The sequence below is a fragment of the Lissotriton helveticus genome, chromosome 3_1, assembly GCF_964261635.1.
Source record: "Lissotriton helveticus chromosome 3_1, aLisHel1.1, whole genome shotgun sequence".
NCBI lineage: Eukaryota > Metazoa > Chordata > Amphibia > Caudata > Salamandridae > Lissotriton > Lissotriton helveticus.
Window position 1 is genome coordinate 665,965,633 of NC_136061.1, and position 17,356 is coordinate 665,982,988.

General features: G+C 44.9%; 1 protein-coding gene across 4 annotated transcripts in view; it reads left to right on the forward strand.

The window, feature by feature from the left end:
• The window catches only part of MACF1 (microtubule actin crosslinking factor 1), a 990,087-nt gene that overhangs the window by 528,314 nt on the left and 444,417 nt on the right, over positions 1 to 17,356 (forward strand). For all 4 annotated transcript variants that reach the window (XM_078680764.1, XM_078680763.1, XM_078680765.1 and 1 more), the window contains 4 exons: positions 1,951 to 2,160; positions 4,185 to 4,712; positions 15,891 to 16,067; positions 16,316 to 16,439. In XM_078680764.1, coding sequence (XP_078536890.1) covers positions 1,951 to 2,160; positions 4,185 to 4,712; positions 15,891 to 16,067; positions 16,316 to 16,439 — 1,039 coding nt within the window. The remainder of the gene's footprint in view (positions 1 to 1,950; positions 2,161 to 4,184; positions 4,713 to 15,890; positions 16,068 to 16,315; positions 16,440 to 17,356) is intronic.

The following is a 17,356-nucleotide window of genomic DNA, read 5'->3' on the forward strand; positions in this document are numbered from 1 at the left end:
GGATGCCAGTTTTATGTCTGGCACTAGTTTGTTGACTGTGGTGACTTGAAACACAACAAAGGAAAAAGTTCCAAGGTGCAGCCTTACTCACTTTGACATAATATCTTGGAAGCCTGGCACTAAACAATACCACAGTGCCCTGCTCTGCAAAATTCAAACTGGCAAAATCTTTCTTCTCTTGGTCAGAGCTATGGGTACACCACTGAGATGGGTGCAGTGTAATGCAACACAAGGTCTGGGGCAAATACCCTCTATCGCCTCCTACCAGCCAAGGCCCTTTTGTTCCCTTTCCTGGGAGAAAATCGTACCTGCCAGAAGGCTGTCTGGTGACAGTTGCAGTTTATCTCACAAAGGACTACTAGAGGTTTTAGGCGGGTAAAAGCCAACTTTCTAAAAGTGAAATTTCAAAACAGTAGTTTAAAAACCAACTTTACCATCAGATTGGATTTTAGATTCCTATCAATTTTAGTCCTTGAGTCATGGGTGTAGCTGTCCCCAAACTGAAGCTTTACAATTATAAGGTGTTATAATGTGATCCAGTGCTTTTCTGTGGGAGAGTCAGCCTAGTCACAGTGAATAACTACTTGAGAGATTTTTTTACTGCCAGGACATGTACAACAAGAACACATGTTCAACATTTTAAATACCATGTGCCCGGTCTTATCACCACTGAAGACCTACATTAGGGGGGACTTGTAGGACTTAAAAGTGAAGGTTTGGGCCTGGCAAAGCGTTTATTTTGCCAAGTTGAATTTGGAGTTTTAAAACTGCACATTGAGGCTGCTGTGATAAGCCTGAAAACATGCTTTGTACTGTCACTCTAGTGGTGGCACAATATGTGCGGGAGTCCACTAGTGATTTGTAAAGTAGAAGCACTGGCTGTACAGACTACCATATACTAAGGAATTATAGAAACGTTAAATATGCCAATCAGAAATTAGCCAAATGCATATATACTTTCAGGGTCAGAGCATATACTCTAAGCGCTGAGGCGCTGAACGTCAGCACTCTAGTTTTCAAGGTCAGTAAGCCAGCACTAAATCTCACAAAAAGAGGAGGTTATCTTTCGATGGGGGCATTTCCTCACATACTCTACAACCCTTTCTTGGTTCAGCATTCAGAGAGGATTGGTTGATTATGTAACTAATGTATTATAAAGTACCTGTGAATTAGGCCTTCTTTCACCTCAGTCTCACTGGTACTATGTTGGCTGTATATGTCTAATTGCTGCTGTCACGTTCCAATCTAAAGGGAAAGCCATTTGCAAAGCAGGTTCAATATGCTGCTTCCGTGTGTATTTTTTTTTATCTTGGCTGTTGGACAACTGTTGGAATGTCTGGCTGGAAGAGCAATAACTTCCAGCTTCTCGGCATAAAGAGAGAATGTCAGAAATCCTTCTGGACTTCTAGCCACACTATTTACTTTGCTGCCTGACTTATCCCGCATTGCTTACTAGGTTCTGTGTTCATCACATCAGGCACAAGACACCCCCCCCCCCCCCCCCCCCCTCCCTCCTTGCCTTAGTTTGAGTGTATCCCCAACTCTTTATGGTATCGCTCTAGATTTTTTGAGAATTGGTAGCCTGGAAGGAAAGTTCCAACTTCCAAGGGTATTGTAGCCCACCACAACCCTATTGTGTCCTTTATTCACTGCAATATCAAAATGCATGTGGAGCCATCAAGAAAATCAGGCTGTCTCGCTAGTGCCCTTTTTCACATTCTTTAAGGATTGTTAACTTCTTAAGAACACTAGCTCAAAAATGAAGACCATCTCATAGCCCTCGCAGTCACTAAGAAAAAGGTTCTGGAGTCTGAGAGTAGATTAGGCATGTACCTGGTCTCCTACCTAGCTTTTATCCCTTCTCCTTCTTGCTTCCTGCCCCAACCCTTCCTCTCCTGCATTGCCATTTCCTTCCTTCTGCTTTCTCTGAAGTATCTTCTTCTATTCCAGGTGAAAACAGCAGAGGAGCTGGAGGAGAAGCGAAATCAGATTGAGTCTCTCATGGGCTGGGTAGTGTCACTGAAGAAGGATGGGCCTGTGTCCCACACTTATGTGCAGCAGGTGGCAGGCAGTCCTGTTGAGGAGACCACACGTGATGGCCCATTGGCAAGTTCAGGCACATCCGGTGCAAACCTGGACGAGCAACTGGAACTCATGAAGGTCAGAATTGCAAGTTAAAATTCATTGTTAGACCAGACCAGGTGGAAGCACCTCATAAAGCACATTCACAGGGCAAATGTTTGTCTTAAGCTTGGGGGGTGTAATTAATGTTGAAAGAATTGATAATCATTTTTTGCTGTCCATGTTTGCGAGCTGTCTGTTCAATGTGAGCTATTACCATAGTTGTGGTTCTTTTTTCCAGCAGATGCACACTGAGCTGTTTCTATCTTTTGAGTTAGGTAGTGTACATGTACTAATGTTTCTTTTCTTCACAGGGTGGTGTATAGGATGTTTAGTTTGTTGAATATTTTAGTTATTTGGAATAAAGTCAGTACACTCTTGTGAGTAAAGAACTGCCTAGAAATCTAGGTTTAGAATTATTTAAAGGGTCCTACTATTTCAAAGTTCTGTCTCCACACCAGCTATTCGAGTAAGTGATAACACCCAATGACTGTAATGTCCTTATTCCACACTGTTAGTTTAGATCCCATTGAACCAAATATTCCACCTGTTTTTGCAATGTTCTTCTACCACCATTAGATGGTAGTAATCATGAAACAATCATAAAATTCAGTATTAATTCCGTCTAACTCCTAAAATTGACAACAATATTATAATTTGCAGTAGATATATTGCTCCACATTTTGCCAGGTGTTTTGCTTTCCAGTTGTACTCTTAATCAGAAACTTTGTAGGGGTGCTACGCATTTAGAAGTATTTCTCATTTTATTTGGATGCATATGCAATCGCGTAGTTTCCATTCTGGCCACAAAGTTGTGAATTTTTTTCCAATTTAACTGGTGCACAGAAATGTTTCTCTTTCTTTGGGAGTAGTATACTGAGGCTTTTATTTCTTACTGATTGAATGGTGTTCGTAGAGCTCTGTTACCCTCCTTATTGGATAGTTTACTCGGAGCTATATTTTCTTCCTGGTTGGATGACGTACATTGAGTTATGTTTCTCCAATTGACTGGTTTTAGTACACGGAGTTGTGTCGGTCACGGTTGGTTACTGTACTAAGTGATGTGGTGTTACTTTCAATTGATTAATTAATCACCACAGGGGCAGCCCTAACCACCTGAACCAGGGGCAATCCGTATTTTCTCCAAACAAAGGTTCACAGTGTACATAAAATTGTCATAGGACAAACACGTTTTAGATCACAGATGCTAAAATCAAACAACCCTATACACCAAATCGTGAAAAAAGAGAAGAAAAAATGAAAAAATAGAAAGCACGGCCCATATAAAACAATTTTTTAAGAAACATGTAAATAATGTGTCCTCCATATATTGCGACGCATTTGTGGACACAATTTATGAAGGACACATTGTTTTGTGTGTTGTAGTCCCAGTGTAACTTTTTGGAACTCCAACTTTTATGTAATCTCTTTCTTGTATGCCACTTGTCTGGTTGTAAATGTCTATTAATTGTTAAATGTACCAGCCTTTTTGTCTGAGCCTCACGATACTATAATTTTTTAACTAAATAAAGAATTGTTTACATGTTTTTCTTAAAAAATTGTTTTATATGTGCCGTGCTTTCTATTTTTTCATTTTTTCTTTATTTTTTTCACGATTTGGTGTATAGGGTTGTTTGATTTTAGCATCTGTGATCTAAAACGTGTTTGTTCTATGACAATTTTATGTACACTGTGAACCTTTCTTTGGAGAAAATACTTCTTTCAATTGGGCAGTGTAGACCGTGCTGAATTTCTCTATTTGTTTGGGTGCTCTAACCAGAGTTGTGTTTTTCATCTAGGTTGTGTGAATTACACAGAACTGTCAGTTCCTCTAGTGGGTGATTTATATAAGAAAGTGTTACTTTCTGTAGTTGATTAATGTATAAGTAGCCATGTCCTCCTGAGTGGATGGTTTACAGAGAGCCATGTTGGTCTGTCTGGCTTGTTGAGCAACGGTAATAAAGATGTGTTTTTGTCCTCTTGAGTGGATAGTGCTGTGTTTCTTTGAATAACCATGAGCAGTGTTACGCTGCTCTCACAAGGCTTGTGTATGTCCTTTGCAGGCCAGCCATCAGGAACTTCTCTCTCAGCAGCAGGAGCTTATTCAGGCCACACAGTCCGCACAGGCCTTCCTGGATAAGCATGGACATAGTCTTCCACTGGAGGAGAGACAGAGACTGCAGAGCAGAATCTCAGAACTCAAGGAGCAGTATGCATCCTCTTTGTTGCAATCTGAAACCCAGCTCAGGCAGGCGCAGGTGCTACGGGATGAGCTGCAGAAATTTCTGCATGAACATGGTGAATTTGATGCATGGCTGCAACATTCAGAACATGAACTGGAAACCATGCACAAAGGAGGCGGAGATCCAGCATCTGTGCAGCCGATGCTCCGGCGTCAGGGAAGCTTCTCAGAGGATGTCATATCTCACAAAGGTGACCTGCGGTATATCACCATTTCTGGGCAGAAGGTGGTGGACTTAGAGAAGGCAGCAGGAAAGGAAGGGATTGAAAGTAGACCACTTCATGCAACAGCCACTGTGACAGAGAAACTGAAAGATGCGCAATCGAGATATAGCACACTTCATGCCAAGGTAAGCCTCTGGATGGGTAATCTTGCATGAAACTTATCGCATGCCATGACACTTTTGCCTCTTTCTTTGTTTTATTTATTTTGTGGTTTTATATAACAAGGACAGAGGACTAAACAGAGTAATATTAGCAATGTCACTTTTTAAAAATGCAAGAGGGGTTTAAGTAACAATTACACCATGTTGTTAAAAGTATAGTATAAAAGGACTCCTTAGACCAGGCGTTCTAATTCGCTGTGCATCTAATCCCCTCCTGAGGCGGAAGCCGGATGGTAGCTGTATTATTTGTTTGAGTTTTTATTTTCTGCACGTTTTTAACCCGCTGTACCCTCAGCTTTTAATATTACTTTTACTCTTGCACTCTTAGCTTGATCACGAAGCTTTGCAAACTGTTAGGAAATTTCGTGTGATTCCCCCTGCTTGATTAAATAAGTGGTGGTAACTCTCCCCCTGCCCCCCGCATGACTTAATAAACGCTACCTTGCCACTCGGACCAACACCAGCCGACTAGGGCGCTGAGACAGCCGAGTCCCGGGCAGGTAGAATCTACTTTGGCGGCCATCTTTGTTTGGGGCAGCGTGTACACGCACTCTATTGGCCAGTATATAAACGGAAGGCAATGCCTCCGCGCAGCGGACGCGATCAGCGAACGCGCCGGACCTGAGCCGGAGTCGTGCCAGAGTCCTGCCCGTCCGCGACCAGGAAGCGGCCGCAGACGTAAGTACTGCAGTATTTTGCAACTCTTCATCCGTCATCTCTTATGACAGGGCTATGCTTATGAACCTTAAACCCAGTCACTGTACCTCTGCACTAATTTCCCCTCAAGATCTCACTCCTCATCTGCCTTTTACATCTTGCAGCCCTGGACAGCCTAATAACGATATAAGGTATAAATGTTCTATTTCACGAACCTCGGCCCCTCCCTCTCCAACTACAAACTCTGTATCCATAAAATCTGGCATGATTAACTGCCGTTCTTTAGCAAAACACTCTCTTGACATTGCCCAAACTCTGGAAGATGATAAGTGGGATCTCCTCTTTTTAACCGAGACCTGGCTAGGGGACGAAACTAATCCCGCAGTATGCCTAGCCATACCTTCTGGCTATAGCATACTGTGTGCTAACAGACCGGGCACTCGTCCTGGAGGAGGAGTTGCCATAATATATAAATCCCAGTGGACTATCTCCTCCTTCCCTTACATACAAGTAGAACGTATTGAAGCACTTCCCTTTTGTATTAAAATGGCGGCCAATTTTACCTTTTCTGGCCTTCTGGTCTATCGTCCCCCTAACTCTAAAACAACGCATCTACCAGCCTTCTTAGACTTTGTCTTGCAAGCAGCATTGCGTTATGCGAATTTTACTCTCCTTGGGGTCTTCAACCTTCATGTTGATAATCCCTCGGATTCTATTTTTATTAACTTCCTTTCCACATTATCAGATGGAGGGCTAAACCAACTTATCAGCAGTCCCACACATAAGGCCGGACATATTCTTGACCTGATTTGTACCAACTTGGATGGACTATCCATAAATGAACCCCTCCCGGTGATTTGGTCTGATCACTTTTTTATCCCATTCTCTTTTTTTCTGCACCACCAAGATCGCCTTAGGCGCCCAGCTAAACTACAAGGTAGAAACTGGAGTAAGATCTCCCTTGATAGCCTAGCTGCTCATCTTTCCCCCATCCATCCCTCTAATACAGTTTCTGACTTAGATGCCAGGCTGACTAATTTCAATGGCTGGATTTCTTCCGCCATTGACCATCTTGCCCCAATCAGACCTATTAAAACCTATCGTGCTGCCCCCTGGTACTCTGATGCGCTTCGAAAATGTAAATCGGCATGTAAGCTCCTTGAGACACGCTGGAGATTAACTTATTCTCAGGACCGTACGTTCCTATACAAATCTGCCCTTAAAGAGTATAGGAAAAAAATAACTGAGCACAAAAGAATTTTCTTGGAAGAAAAAATTAACTGTGCACAGGGATCACCCAGGGAAATATTTAATACAGTCAGAACCTTTACTGACCCCTCAGCTCTCAAACAACCCCCCTTGGTGTCTCAGACACTGTGTAACAGTCTCTCTGATTTTTTCGATAACATAATTGCTACTATATATGATTCCTTCCCTAGCAGTACTAACTCAGACAATCGGATAACCAGTACTGTCACTTTGGGACTAGACTGCACTTTCTCTAATTTTAGAGACATTACCCTGGATCAATCTTTAAAAGAACTCTTAAAATGTAAATCTGGCTCCCCTCTTGATCCCTGGCCTGCCAAGCAATACAAATCCCTGGCACCCCTTCTTAATCCCATCTTGAATGGGATATGGAATGATTCCCTGCATACCGGTATCTTCCCAGATTCGTGGAAGCATGCTCGGTTAGTCCCCATATTGAAGAAAGCCAATGCCGACCCTGGTGAACCCGCCAAATATAGGCCTATCTCTCTTTTACCAGCTCCTGCCATAGTGCTCGAAAAACTTGTACAGCATCAACGAGCAAGTTTTTTAGAAACACATGGTGCTTTCCACGACACACAGCACGGCTTTAGACCAGGGTATAGCACTGAGTCTGCACTAATAGAGATGGCCGATGCCGTAGGCTGGAGGATGGACGAGGGATCAAGAGCGGTGTTGGTGCTGCTTGACTTGTCAGCAGCATTCGACACCGTCTCCCACCCCCTCCTCCTGGACCGCCTACAGTCAAAAGGCATCCAGGGTACGGCCTTAAAATGGATTGCATCTTTCCTGTCCAACCGGACGCAAGCAGTGTTTACCCCCCCTTACACCTCGGACAGCCGTCCGCTTCGGTGGGGAGTCCCCCAGGGCTCCTCTCTGAGTCCCCTCTTATTTAATGTTTATTTTTCACCCCTTGCTGAAATCATCGCCCAAACTGGAATCAAGGCCACTTCCTATGCAGATGATATTCAACTTTTATTCACTTTTAACAGTATCACTCAATCTACCTTTGACCCACTAAAAAACTGCCTGCGTACCATTGCGCAATGGATGGACCACAATTTCCTCCGACTTAACGCCGGGAAAACGGAGGTACTATTCTTTCACCAGCCGTCTCCATTGGATCCCGACATTTGGTGGCCCCTTGATCTGAGTGCCCCTCCCCAGCCTAAAGAGTCGGTGAAAAATCTAGGGGTCAGATGGGACACTAACCTCTCTTTCCAACAACAAGTACATACAGTCTCTGCAGCATGTTTTGCCAAAATTAGGATGGTGAAAAAGTTCATCAACTTCTTACCTAACAACACCAGGAAGAATATAGTCCAGGAGCTAATTACCTCTCATCTGGACTACGCCAATGGCCTCTACATTGGACTGTCTGCAGGTCTTTGCCATCGACTCCAGACAGTCCAGAATGCTGCAGTACGGCTGGTGGGTGGTATACCCCTACGTGAGCACATCTCGCCCCATCGCCGCAGACTACACTGGCTGCCCATACAAAAAAGGGCAGAATTTAAAGCATTAGTACTGGCCCATCGTGCAGTGAGGGGAAAGGGCTCTGCCTACCTTTCCACATGCCTCTCCCCCTACAGTAACACCAGGCTTCTTCGCTCTTCCTCAAAAAACCTTCTCACTACTCCCAGATTTTAAAAAAACCCGCTCAGGCGGAAAAACCTTTCAAGTAGGTGCCTCTGCCCTCTGGAATAAGCTACCAATTTCTATCCGGACGATCCAGGAAGAAATCCCCTTTCGGAAAGCCTTAAAGACTTTCCTTTTCTGTTAATATACCCTTCAAACATCTAATTCAGCTTAAGATCGCACAGGAAGCGCCGGGACACCCCTTTGGGGTAGCTGTGCGCTATATAAAACACACTAAATAAATGTTGTTAAACAGAAAATAAAAACTAGCTCAGTGGTTTACTTAAATAAATAATACATCAAGTAAATGAAATGATTTATGTATGAAGGATGATTTATGGCAGGACATAGAGTTAAACATTCAAAAGATAGGACAGCCAGAAATGTTCGACATACACCTGAAAATGTGGCAGCAAGTAGACAAGCAAAGATATTCTGATTGAGCGTATGCCTGTGCTAGCTCATTCTAACGTTTGAACCCGGTCAAACTCACACCACAGTAAGGTAGAGCTTGGTTGAAGTCACTTTAAGGCTGTGCCAAAGGAAGCATGGATGAGTGATAGCTCACACCTAGGAAGTGTGTGACAAAGCTGTTAATCGAAAGGCAAACTTTTGTCAAGTTATTCTCATGACAAAAGAGGCTTGCACCAGGGTAAGCTTACATGAGCTTATAGTAAAGGCATCCTGTGCCAAAAGGAGCTCACTTCACAGTAAGCTCATGACCGGGCACGCTTTTTTGAGACACATTTGCTGCTACTAAAGCTAATGTCAAGTTAAGCTGCAATTAAGACAAGTTTAAGCCTGAATAAACTCATGCAGGCCAGGATAAGCTTGCGCTATGCTAGGCTGGTGCAATGTAAACACATACTGCTTTAATGTTATGCCATGATAAATGCATGCCCTCATACACAGATGTCAAGGAATGCTTATGCCAGTGCCACCTATCCCAGATAAAACCTTCCTCAAGGTCAGGGTAACTGTGGGTGAGTACGTGGACTCCCATCGAAAGTTGTCTGTTAAGGCATACTTTTGTAAAGGTAAACAAATGTCAAAAGTAAATTCTTGCTTGTGTATGCTTCAGTCGAGTTAAACTTGAGGCTGAGTAAGTACACACAACTGTAAGCTTAACACAGGTCCCTCTACAATCACTTTAACGTAGGCTTATGCCATGCTAGGCCTAGGTCCAAGCAAGTTTATGGTAGGCTTATGTTGGGTAAAATGTATGCCTTGGTATACTGATGCCATTAGAAGCTCATTCCAACCAAAGCTTATATTACAGTATGTCCTGCCATGGCAAGCACATGCTGTCGTGCTCATCTTCTGCTCACACTAGGGAAGATAATGATCAGGGTCAGAAAATGAGAGTTTAAGATCTCACTGCAGCTATTTTTCTTCTGACCAACTACCCCCTGCCTTTTGTGAACCTTGTTTATTGTAGTTACTCCTTCTTGTTCTCGCTTCTCTACCTGAGACTGCTCTTCCTCTCCTAAAACCCCCTCTTGACTCTTTCATCATTCATTTCCAATATCTTTCTGTTCCTCCTCCAGAATCCTTTCCTGTCGTCTCTCAATGTCCCAACCCAATACTTGGGACTCAGTTCCTGTTTAAGATGAGGCCTCTCTCTTCCCCTGAAGGCCCTCTCCTGTTCTGATTCTTCTCATCCTTTCCTAATAACCCTGTTCGAGGCATATGAGCTGCAGATTGTACACTATGCATAGATCGCCACCTAGTGTTGGGCCCGGATGTTTGCAGTTTGTTGTTGTCCTGAAAAGTTCTTTGAAAGTCACGAGATAGGTGACTCCTCCTTAAGACCACATTGCGCATGGGCATCGGCTCCATCCCCAGATTGTTTTTTTCCGCCATCGGGCTCGGATGTATTTCCTGCGCTCCGGTTTGGAACCAAATTTCCTTTGGCGCGCAATCCTCACCCAGTTCGACGGTATTGTCTCGGTCGCGATCTACCACGCGCTTCTCAACTAACTTCGAAGTCTTCGATTCCGGTCGTCGACGAAGGTCTTTGGGCCTACCTAGGCCTCACTTTCTGGCTCATGGAAAGGACGCCATTCAAGAAGTGTCGAAATTTCTCCACACCGACCTGCATGAGGTGTGCAACCTGTGCCTTTCACCGGAGCACGAGGCCAAAGACTGTTAGGCGTGTGCCTCATTCCGCTCCAAGAAGACGATCCGGGACCGACGAGCTCGAAGAACTATGGCTCACTCGTCAGCTCCGATTCCAGACGACATCTTCGATGAGGGCGTCGACGTGCCAGAACACCAGCACGCCAAAGAGAGTATCGGATCATCAGATGCTGAAGACTCCGACGTCGAGGAGGTCACTCCAGCTCAACGGGTCGTAAGTAGGACCGTCGCCCCCACGCTTCCTCGACACCATCTAAAAAGGCTTCGGTCACACCCTCACCTTCGGGGTCGGGTGCACACCGACAGACTGCTTCTAATGCACCGCCTTCAGGCCCGTCAAAGAAGACCACAAAGCCTTCAAGTGGCTCGGGCTCGAGCCAGCCTACTTCCGGTGCCGACCCAGTACCGACACCGAAGAAAAAGCCATCTTCCTCTTCCACCTCAACCGTTGCTTCGACACCCAAGCATATAGCGCCGAAGACTAGCAGCGGTTCGTCGACACCGAAACCGCACTTGGAGCGGAGTAAAAAATCAACCAAAGCTCCAGACTCACACGCATCGGACCCGAAAAAACCCTCTGAACCGAAAAAACAGGTTCCCATAAAAGACACTTCGAAAGGGCATACTCCTAAGCCAACTGCCGACTCGATGCCTAAAAAACCCACAGAGCCGAAAATGTAGACGCCAAAGGATTTACCTGGCTCACAAGAGCTTTTTACACTGGATCCACAACAAAAAACCCTTGTAAAGGATCCCAAAACTGGACAATTGACACTCAGCTCCAAGAAGAGACCACTTGAGGCGCCAGCACCTCCTCCCCCTGCAAAGAAGAGAGACATTGCAACCTCTCCATTAAGGGTCCCTTCTCCTCCACCTCCCCATACTGTTCCTACTCATACACCTCCTCCACCACAGCTTTCACCTACACCATCTCCTAACCCAGACGATGATGTACACACAGATTCTGATTATGAAGGTGGGGGTGCACATTACCCACCACATACTAATAGTCCCCCTCAGTCACCTAATCCATGGGATGATTACAACACCCCTGATGTGTCTTATGTCCCACAGGATGACGTCTATCCTTCCAGGCCTTCCCCACCAGAGGTCTCCTTAGGCTTTAACATGCTAGTCCAGAGGGCCGCACAATATCATAGGGTGGACTTACACACTGATGCAGTGGAGGAAGACTTCCTATTAGACACTCTTGACAACTCACAAAGGTCTACAGCCATCTTACCAATGCTTAAGGGCGTCATCAAGCACTCAACAGAGGTTTTTAAAGACCCCGTTAGGCTAGGGTCCTCAATCCCCACACTGAGAAAAAATATAAAGCTGCCCCTGCAGACCCAGCTTATATTAAAGGCCCAGCACAATTAGATTCTTTAGTGGTATCCAATGCACGTAAACGTGCTAATTCCCAAACAACAGGTGAAGCCTCACCACCAGACAAAGAATCTAAACTCCTTGATGCCTCTGGCAAGAGAGCTTCGGCACAAGCAGCTAACATCTGGCGCATTGCCAACACCCAAGCCTTGCTGGCAAGATACGACAGGGCACATTACGATGAACTAGTCTCCCTAATGCAGCACCTACCAGACAAATACAAAGACCGGGCTAATGAACTTATACAGGAAGGTAAAAATATCACTAATACTTCCATCCGTTGCGCCCTAGGCGCTGCAGATACTGCCTCAAGGGCAATCAATACCAGCACCTTGCTACGTAGACATGCCTGGCTATGTATTTCAGGTTTTAAACCTGAGGTGCAAAACTCTATACTTAATCAGCCATTTGATGAAACATACTTATTTGGCCCAAATGTTGACGTGTCTTTGGAAAAAATGAAGAAAGACACCGACACTGCAAAATCTATGGGAGCCTTGCAGCAGCAAGCTCCCAGACGTTCTTTTCGTTGCGCATCGTACAGAGGCAACACAAGAGGCTACTCCCCAGAAAGTCCCTCCTCTTCCTACAAAACCCCTGGCCAATCCACATTCACCAAGGGCTACCAGAGAGGGGGTTACAGGGGTAACAACAACAAAGGCAGAGGCAAAAACAACACCTCCCGCTCTGCCTCCACCCCTACCCAATGACTTCCCCCCCTGCCCCCCCAACATTCCACCCCTGTGTGTGGAAGACTCCAACAATTCCTGCCTGCATGGATCAACATCACATCAGACAGGTGGGTGCAACAAATTATTCACTCAGGTTACTATCTAGAATTAACATCTACCCCCCCCAAACATACCACCCAAACAGCGTCCAATGTCACAAGAACATCTGTCACTGTTAAAGCAAGAAGTAGTATCTCTGCTAGAAAAAAGTGCAATAGAACTAGTTCCTCTGCACCAGCAAAACAAGGGGGTTTACTCTCTATATTTTCTAATCCCAAAGAAGGACGGCTCACTAAGGCCTATTTTAGACCTCGGGCAGCTAAACATATACATACAGTCAGACCATTTTCACATGGTCACACTCCAGCAAGTCCTTCCTCTCGTCACAAAACAACTTCCTGGCTACTCTAGACCTCAAGGACGCATACTTCCACATTCCCATTCACAAAGCTCACAGGAAGTATCTCAGGTTTGTAATAGTTGGGCAGCACTACCAGTTCAAAGTACTCCAATTCGGAGTCAGTACAGCACCAAGGGACTTCACCAAGTGCTTGGCAGTGGTGGCAGCGCATCTACGAAGACAGCACATCCATGTCTTCCCGTACCTTGACGACTGGCTCATAAAAGCCAGCTCACACAATCAATGCGTAAAACACACTCATACATCCACCCGCTCCACAATAAACCACACCAAGTCTCATCTACAGCCATTCAAAGTACAACAGTACCTAGGTGCCACAATAAACACCTCAACAGCACTAGCTTATCCCACCCCAGCAAGGATAGCCAGCATGCAAACTCTCCTAACAAAGTTTCAGCTACAACACTCCCTCCCAGCATGAGTGATCATGCAACTCATAGGGATGATGGCCTCTTGCAACTTCATAGTAACCCATGCAAGACTTCAAATGTCACTTAACAGACCTAATGTTGGTAGACGGTCGAACTCATCGCTCTCTGCAGTGGTGGAACACCAAAAACCTTTCCAAGGGACGACCGTTCCTAGAGCCAGTTCCCCAGATAATCTTGACTGTGGACGCATCGCTCTCCGGCTGGGGAGCCCACCTACTGCAACACACCATGCAAGGCAGGTGGACACCGCAACAAAAGTTACTCCACATCAATCATCTGGAGTTACTAGCAGTATTCCTGGCACTAAAAGCTTTCCAAAAGCTAGTAGCAAACAAAGCTGTGTTATTCCGCACAGACAACATGACAGCAATGTATTACATACAGAAGTAAGGAGGCACGCACTCCCTGCAACTATCTCAACTAGCACAAGAAATATGGAGGTGGGCCATACCTCAGATCATATTCCTTCTAGCCCAACATGTCCCAGGAGTACGAAAACGCAAAATGCCCAAGCTTCGCCGCCAGATATCCACACCCACTGTCCAAAGGCAATGCGATATGGATGGATTGGTCAAACAGATTTGCGTACGCTTTTCCACCTCTATCACTCATGCCACTAGTAGTACGCAAACTACAGCAGCTTTCTCTGACCCTCATCCTAGTTGCTCCAAAGTGGGCCAGACAACTGTGGTACACCACACTGCTACAACTGTCTGTGGTACCACACCAAAAACTGCACCTGTCTCCACACCTCTTAACACAGAACCGTGGAGAGATCAGACACCTGGACCCAGCTGAGCTCATCCTTGCGATCTGGCTCCTGAAGTCCTATAATTTGGATATCTGAACCTTCCTCCAGACTGCATGGATGTCATTAAAGAAGCTAGACATCCTATCACTAGGGCATGTTATGCAGCCAAGTGGAAACGATTTGTAATATATTGTCATAACAACGACATGAATCCCTTAGATGTGGCTATTCAACACATCACAGCATCTTCAAATATGTAGCCTATATGTCTATTAGACTACATCTTGCTGCAATAGCAGCATATCTGCAAAACAGACAACATCTATCTCTGTTCAGAGTGCCTGTCATTAAAGCCTTTATGGAAGGCCTTAAAATAATAATTCCTCCCAGAGTACCACCTTCACCTGTGTGGAATTTAAACGTCGTTCTCACACGGCTAATGAGGCCTCCCTTCGAACCCCTGCACAAATATAAATTACAATTGTTAACCTGGAAGGTTGCGTTCCTAGTAGCTATTACCTCCCTGCGCAGAGTTAGTGAACTACATGCACTAACCATTCAAGAACCCTTTTTGCAAATGCATCAAAATAAGGTTGTTCTGCGTACCAATCCAAAATTCCTTCCTAAATTCATTTCTCCATTCCATCTCAATCAACCTGTGGAACTGCCCGTTTTCTTCTCGCAACCACAGTCAGTAGCAGAAAGAGCTCTTCACACTTTAGATGTCAAAAGAGCGTTGCTATACTACATAGAAAAAACACAATCTTTCGTAAGACAAAACAACTTTTTGTGTCTTTCTCACCACCACACAAGGGCAATCCCATTTCAAAATCTGGAAAATCTGGAATAGCTAGATGGATTGTCAAATGCATACAGATTTGCTACCACAAAGCTAAACGTACGCTATCTGTTCCTCCTAAAGCCCACTCTACCAGAAAGATAGTGGCTTCAATGGCATTTTTAGGGAACATTCCCATAGACGACATCTGCAGAGCAGCCACATGGCTACATCGCACACATTCACATAACACTATTGTGTAGATGTGCAAACAAAACAACAAGCTAATGTGGGCCATGCTGTTCTCAAAACATTATTCCAAACTACTGCAACAGATAGGGGTGGTCGCCGCTAAGAGTGGGTACTGCTATATAATCTATGCATAGTGTACAATCTGCAGCTCATATGCCTCGAACGGAAAATGCTACTTACCAGTATGCATCTGTTCTTGGCATGTAGAGCTGCAGAGTTGTACACGCCCACCCGCCTCCCGGCTACCCTTGTCTGTTCCAGTATTATCTTAATTAGATACAAATTAGACGGGCATCCTTCCTGTACTTGCAAAGCTCCATCATTTCCCTAATGGCGAAAAACAATCTGGGGATGGAGCCGATGCCCATGCGCAATGTGGTCCTAAGGAGGAGTCACCTATCTCGTGACTTCCAAAGAACTTTTCAGGACAACAACAAACTGCAAACATCCGGGCCCAACACTAGGTGGCGATCTATGCATAGTGTACAACTCTGCAGCTCTAAATGCCAAGAACAGATGCATACTGGTAAGTAGCATTTTCCTTCCCGCTCTTGTTACCCGTCCTGCTGTGCTGGTGCACCATGTCTCTTTCTGTTTTCCCTCCCTCTTCTCCCCTTCTGATAGCTCTAGTTCTTCTGTGAAGCTCCACCCGTTCACTCCTGATCTCTATGTGCTTCCTCTTTTAGTGCTCCCAGCTCGGTAGTCATTTGGCCATGCTTCTGGATCGGTCCCATCAGTTCCAAGATACTGCAGATTCTCTTCACGCGTGGATTACGAAGACTCAAACAATTCTTGAGGAAGTTCTTTCAGAGCCAATTGCATCGGATGCAGATGCCCTTCAGAAGCAGCTTGATAAGACCACGGTGAGGAAACATTGAACAGGATAAGCCCATAATGCTACGTACTGATTGTTATACTAACATTCTACAAAACAAAGACCTACATCTTCATTGTTGTTTGGTTCATAATATGGAGTCATGGTGTGGGGGAGGTTGTTCTGTTGTGTCAGTGCTGACACCATAACTCCAAGGGAATGAATATATGGCAGTGTGTGCTATGAGGCTCAAGATCCTAATTCAATTAATTCCAATATTACCGTTTTCCATGGCAGAGTCTGCAGGGAGACCTGGCTGAGCATCAAGTGCAAATAGAGAAAATGCAGAAGGCTGCACAGCTCCTCCTCGATATACAAGGAGACCCTGCTCCAGATCGCAAGCATGTCGAAATCACTAGAGGTAACCACACCAGTTGGTGAGAGCAATTGTGGAACACACAGGCAGTTAAAAACCTGAGAAGTGGACAGGAGGAGTGTGAAGAGCAATCCTCGAGATTCTGCTGTGAGAGCCGAGTTACTAAAGAGAGCAGTGAGTTTACTAGTTGGAGAAGGTAAGAAGAGCTGCAGGCAAAGGTAGATCACACTGATAGAGCCTGGAGTCCTGCGATTACTGTGAAAGAGTCTAGTGCCTGGGAAGCACAATGAAAAAAGCCTAGTGTGTGCAGATTCAGTGAGAAAGCATACTTTATCTAGATCCCATTGAGTCAGTCTTCTGTGTGGCGTTAATAGTGTGTCACATTTCTGGAAGTCGCAGTTAGATAGACTTGTGTATAGTGATCACAGTGAAAAAGCCTGGTGTATGTGCTTTGCAGGTAAAGCACCTGTTTTCCAACAATCACGCTGTGGTATTCTGCTATTTGGAGAGCCTTCAGTCTGGAGAATGCACTGGTATATGACGGTTGTGTTGAGAAAGTCTGATGTTTGTAGTTTTGAGATTCCCTGGAGTCTGAAGATTTCACTAAGAGAAATAAGGTTCTGACAGTGAGAGATTCCTTTGGCATTGGAGAGGCTGTGTGGAGCTCTCAGTATAAAAGCCTGGTTCTGGAGAAGGCAGTGAAAGCCTCATAGATGAAAACCAAGTGGGGAGAGTCTTGTTCCAGGAAATCACAATGAGAAGGTCTGGTATGATAATTGCAAAGAGACAGCTAGGTGTATGAAAATATCACAATAGGACCTTCTGCATTTTAATCGTAATGAGAGTCTGGTGTCTGAAGATCACAGTGAGAGATCCTTGTTTATGGAGAGCACCGAGTTTCTGGAGATCACTGTTTCTGCGCTTCTTTGAAATGGGGGAAACATTTCTTCCTTGTCATCGAA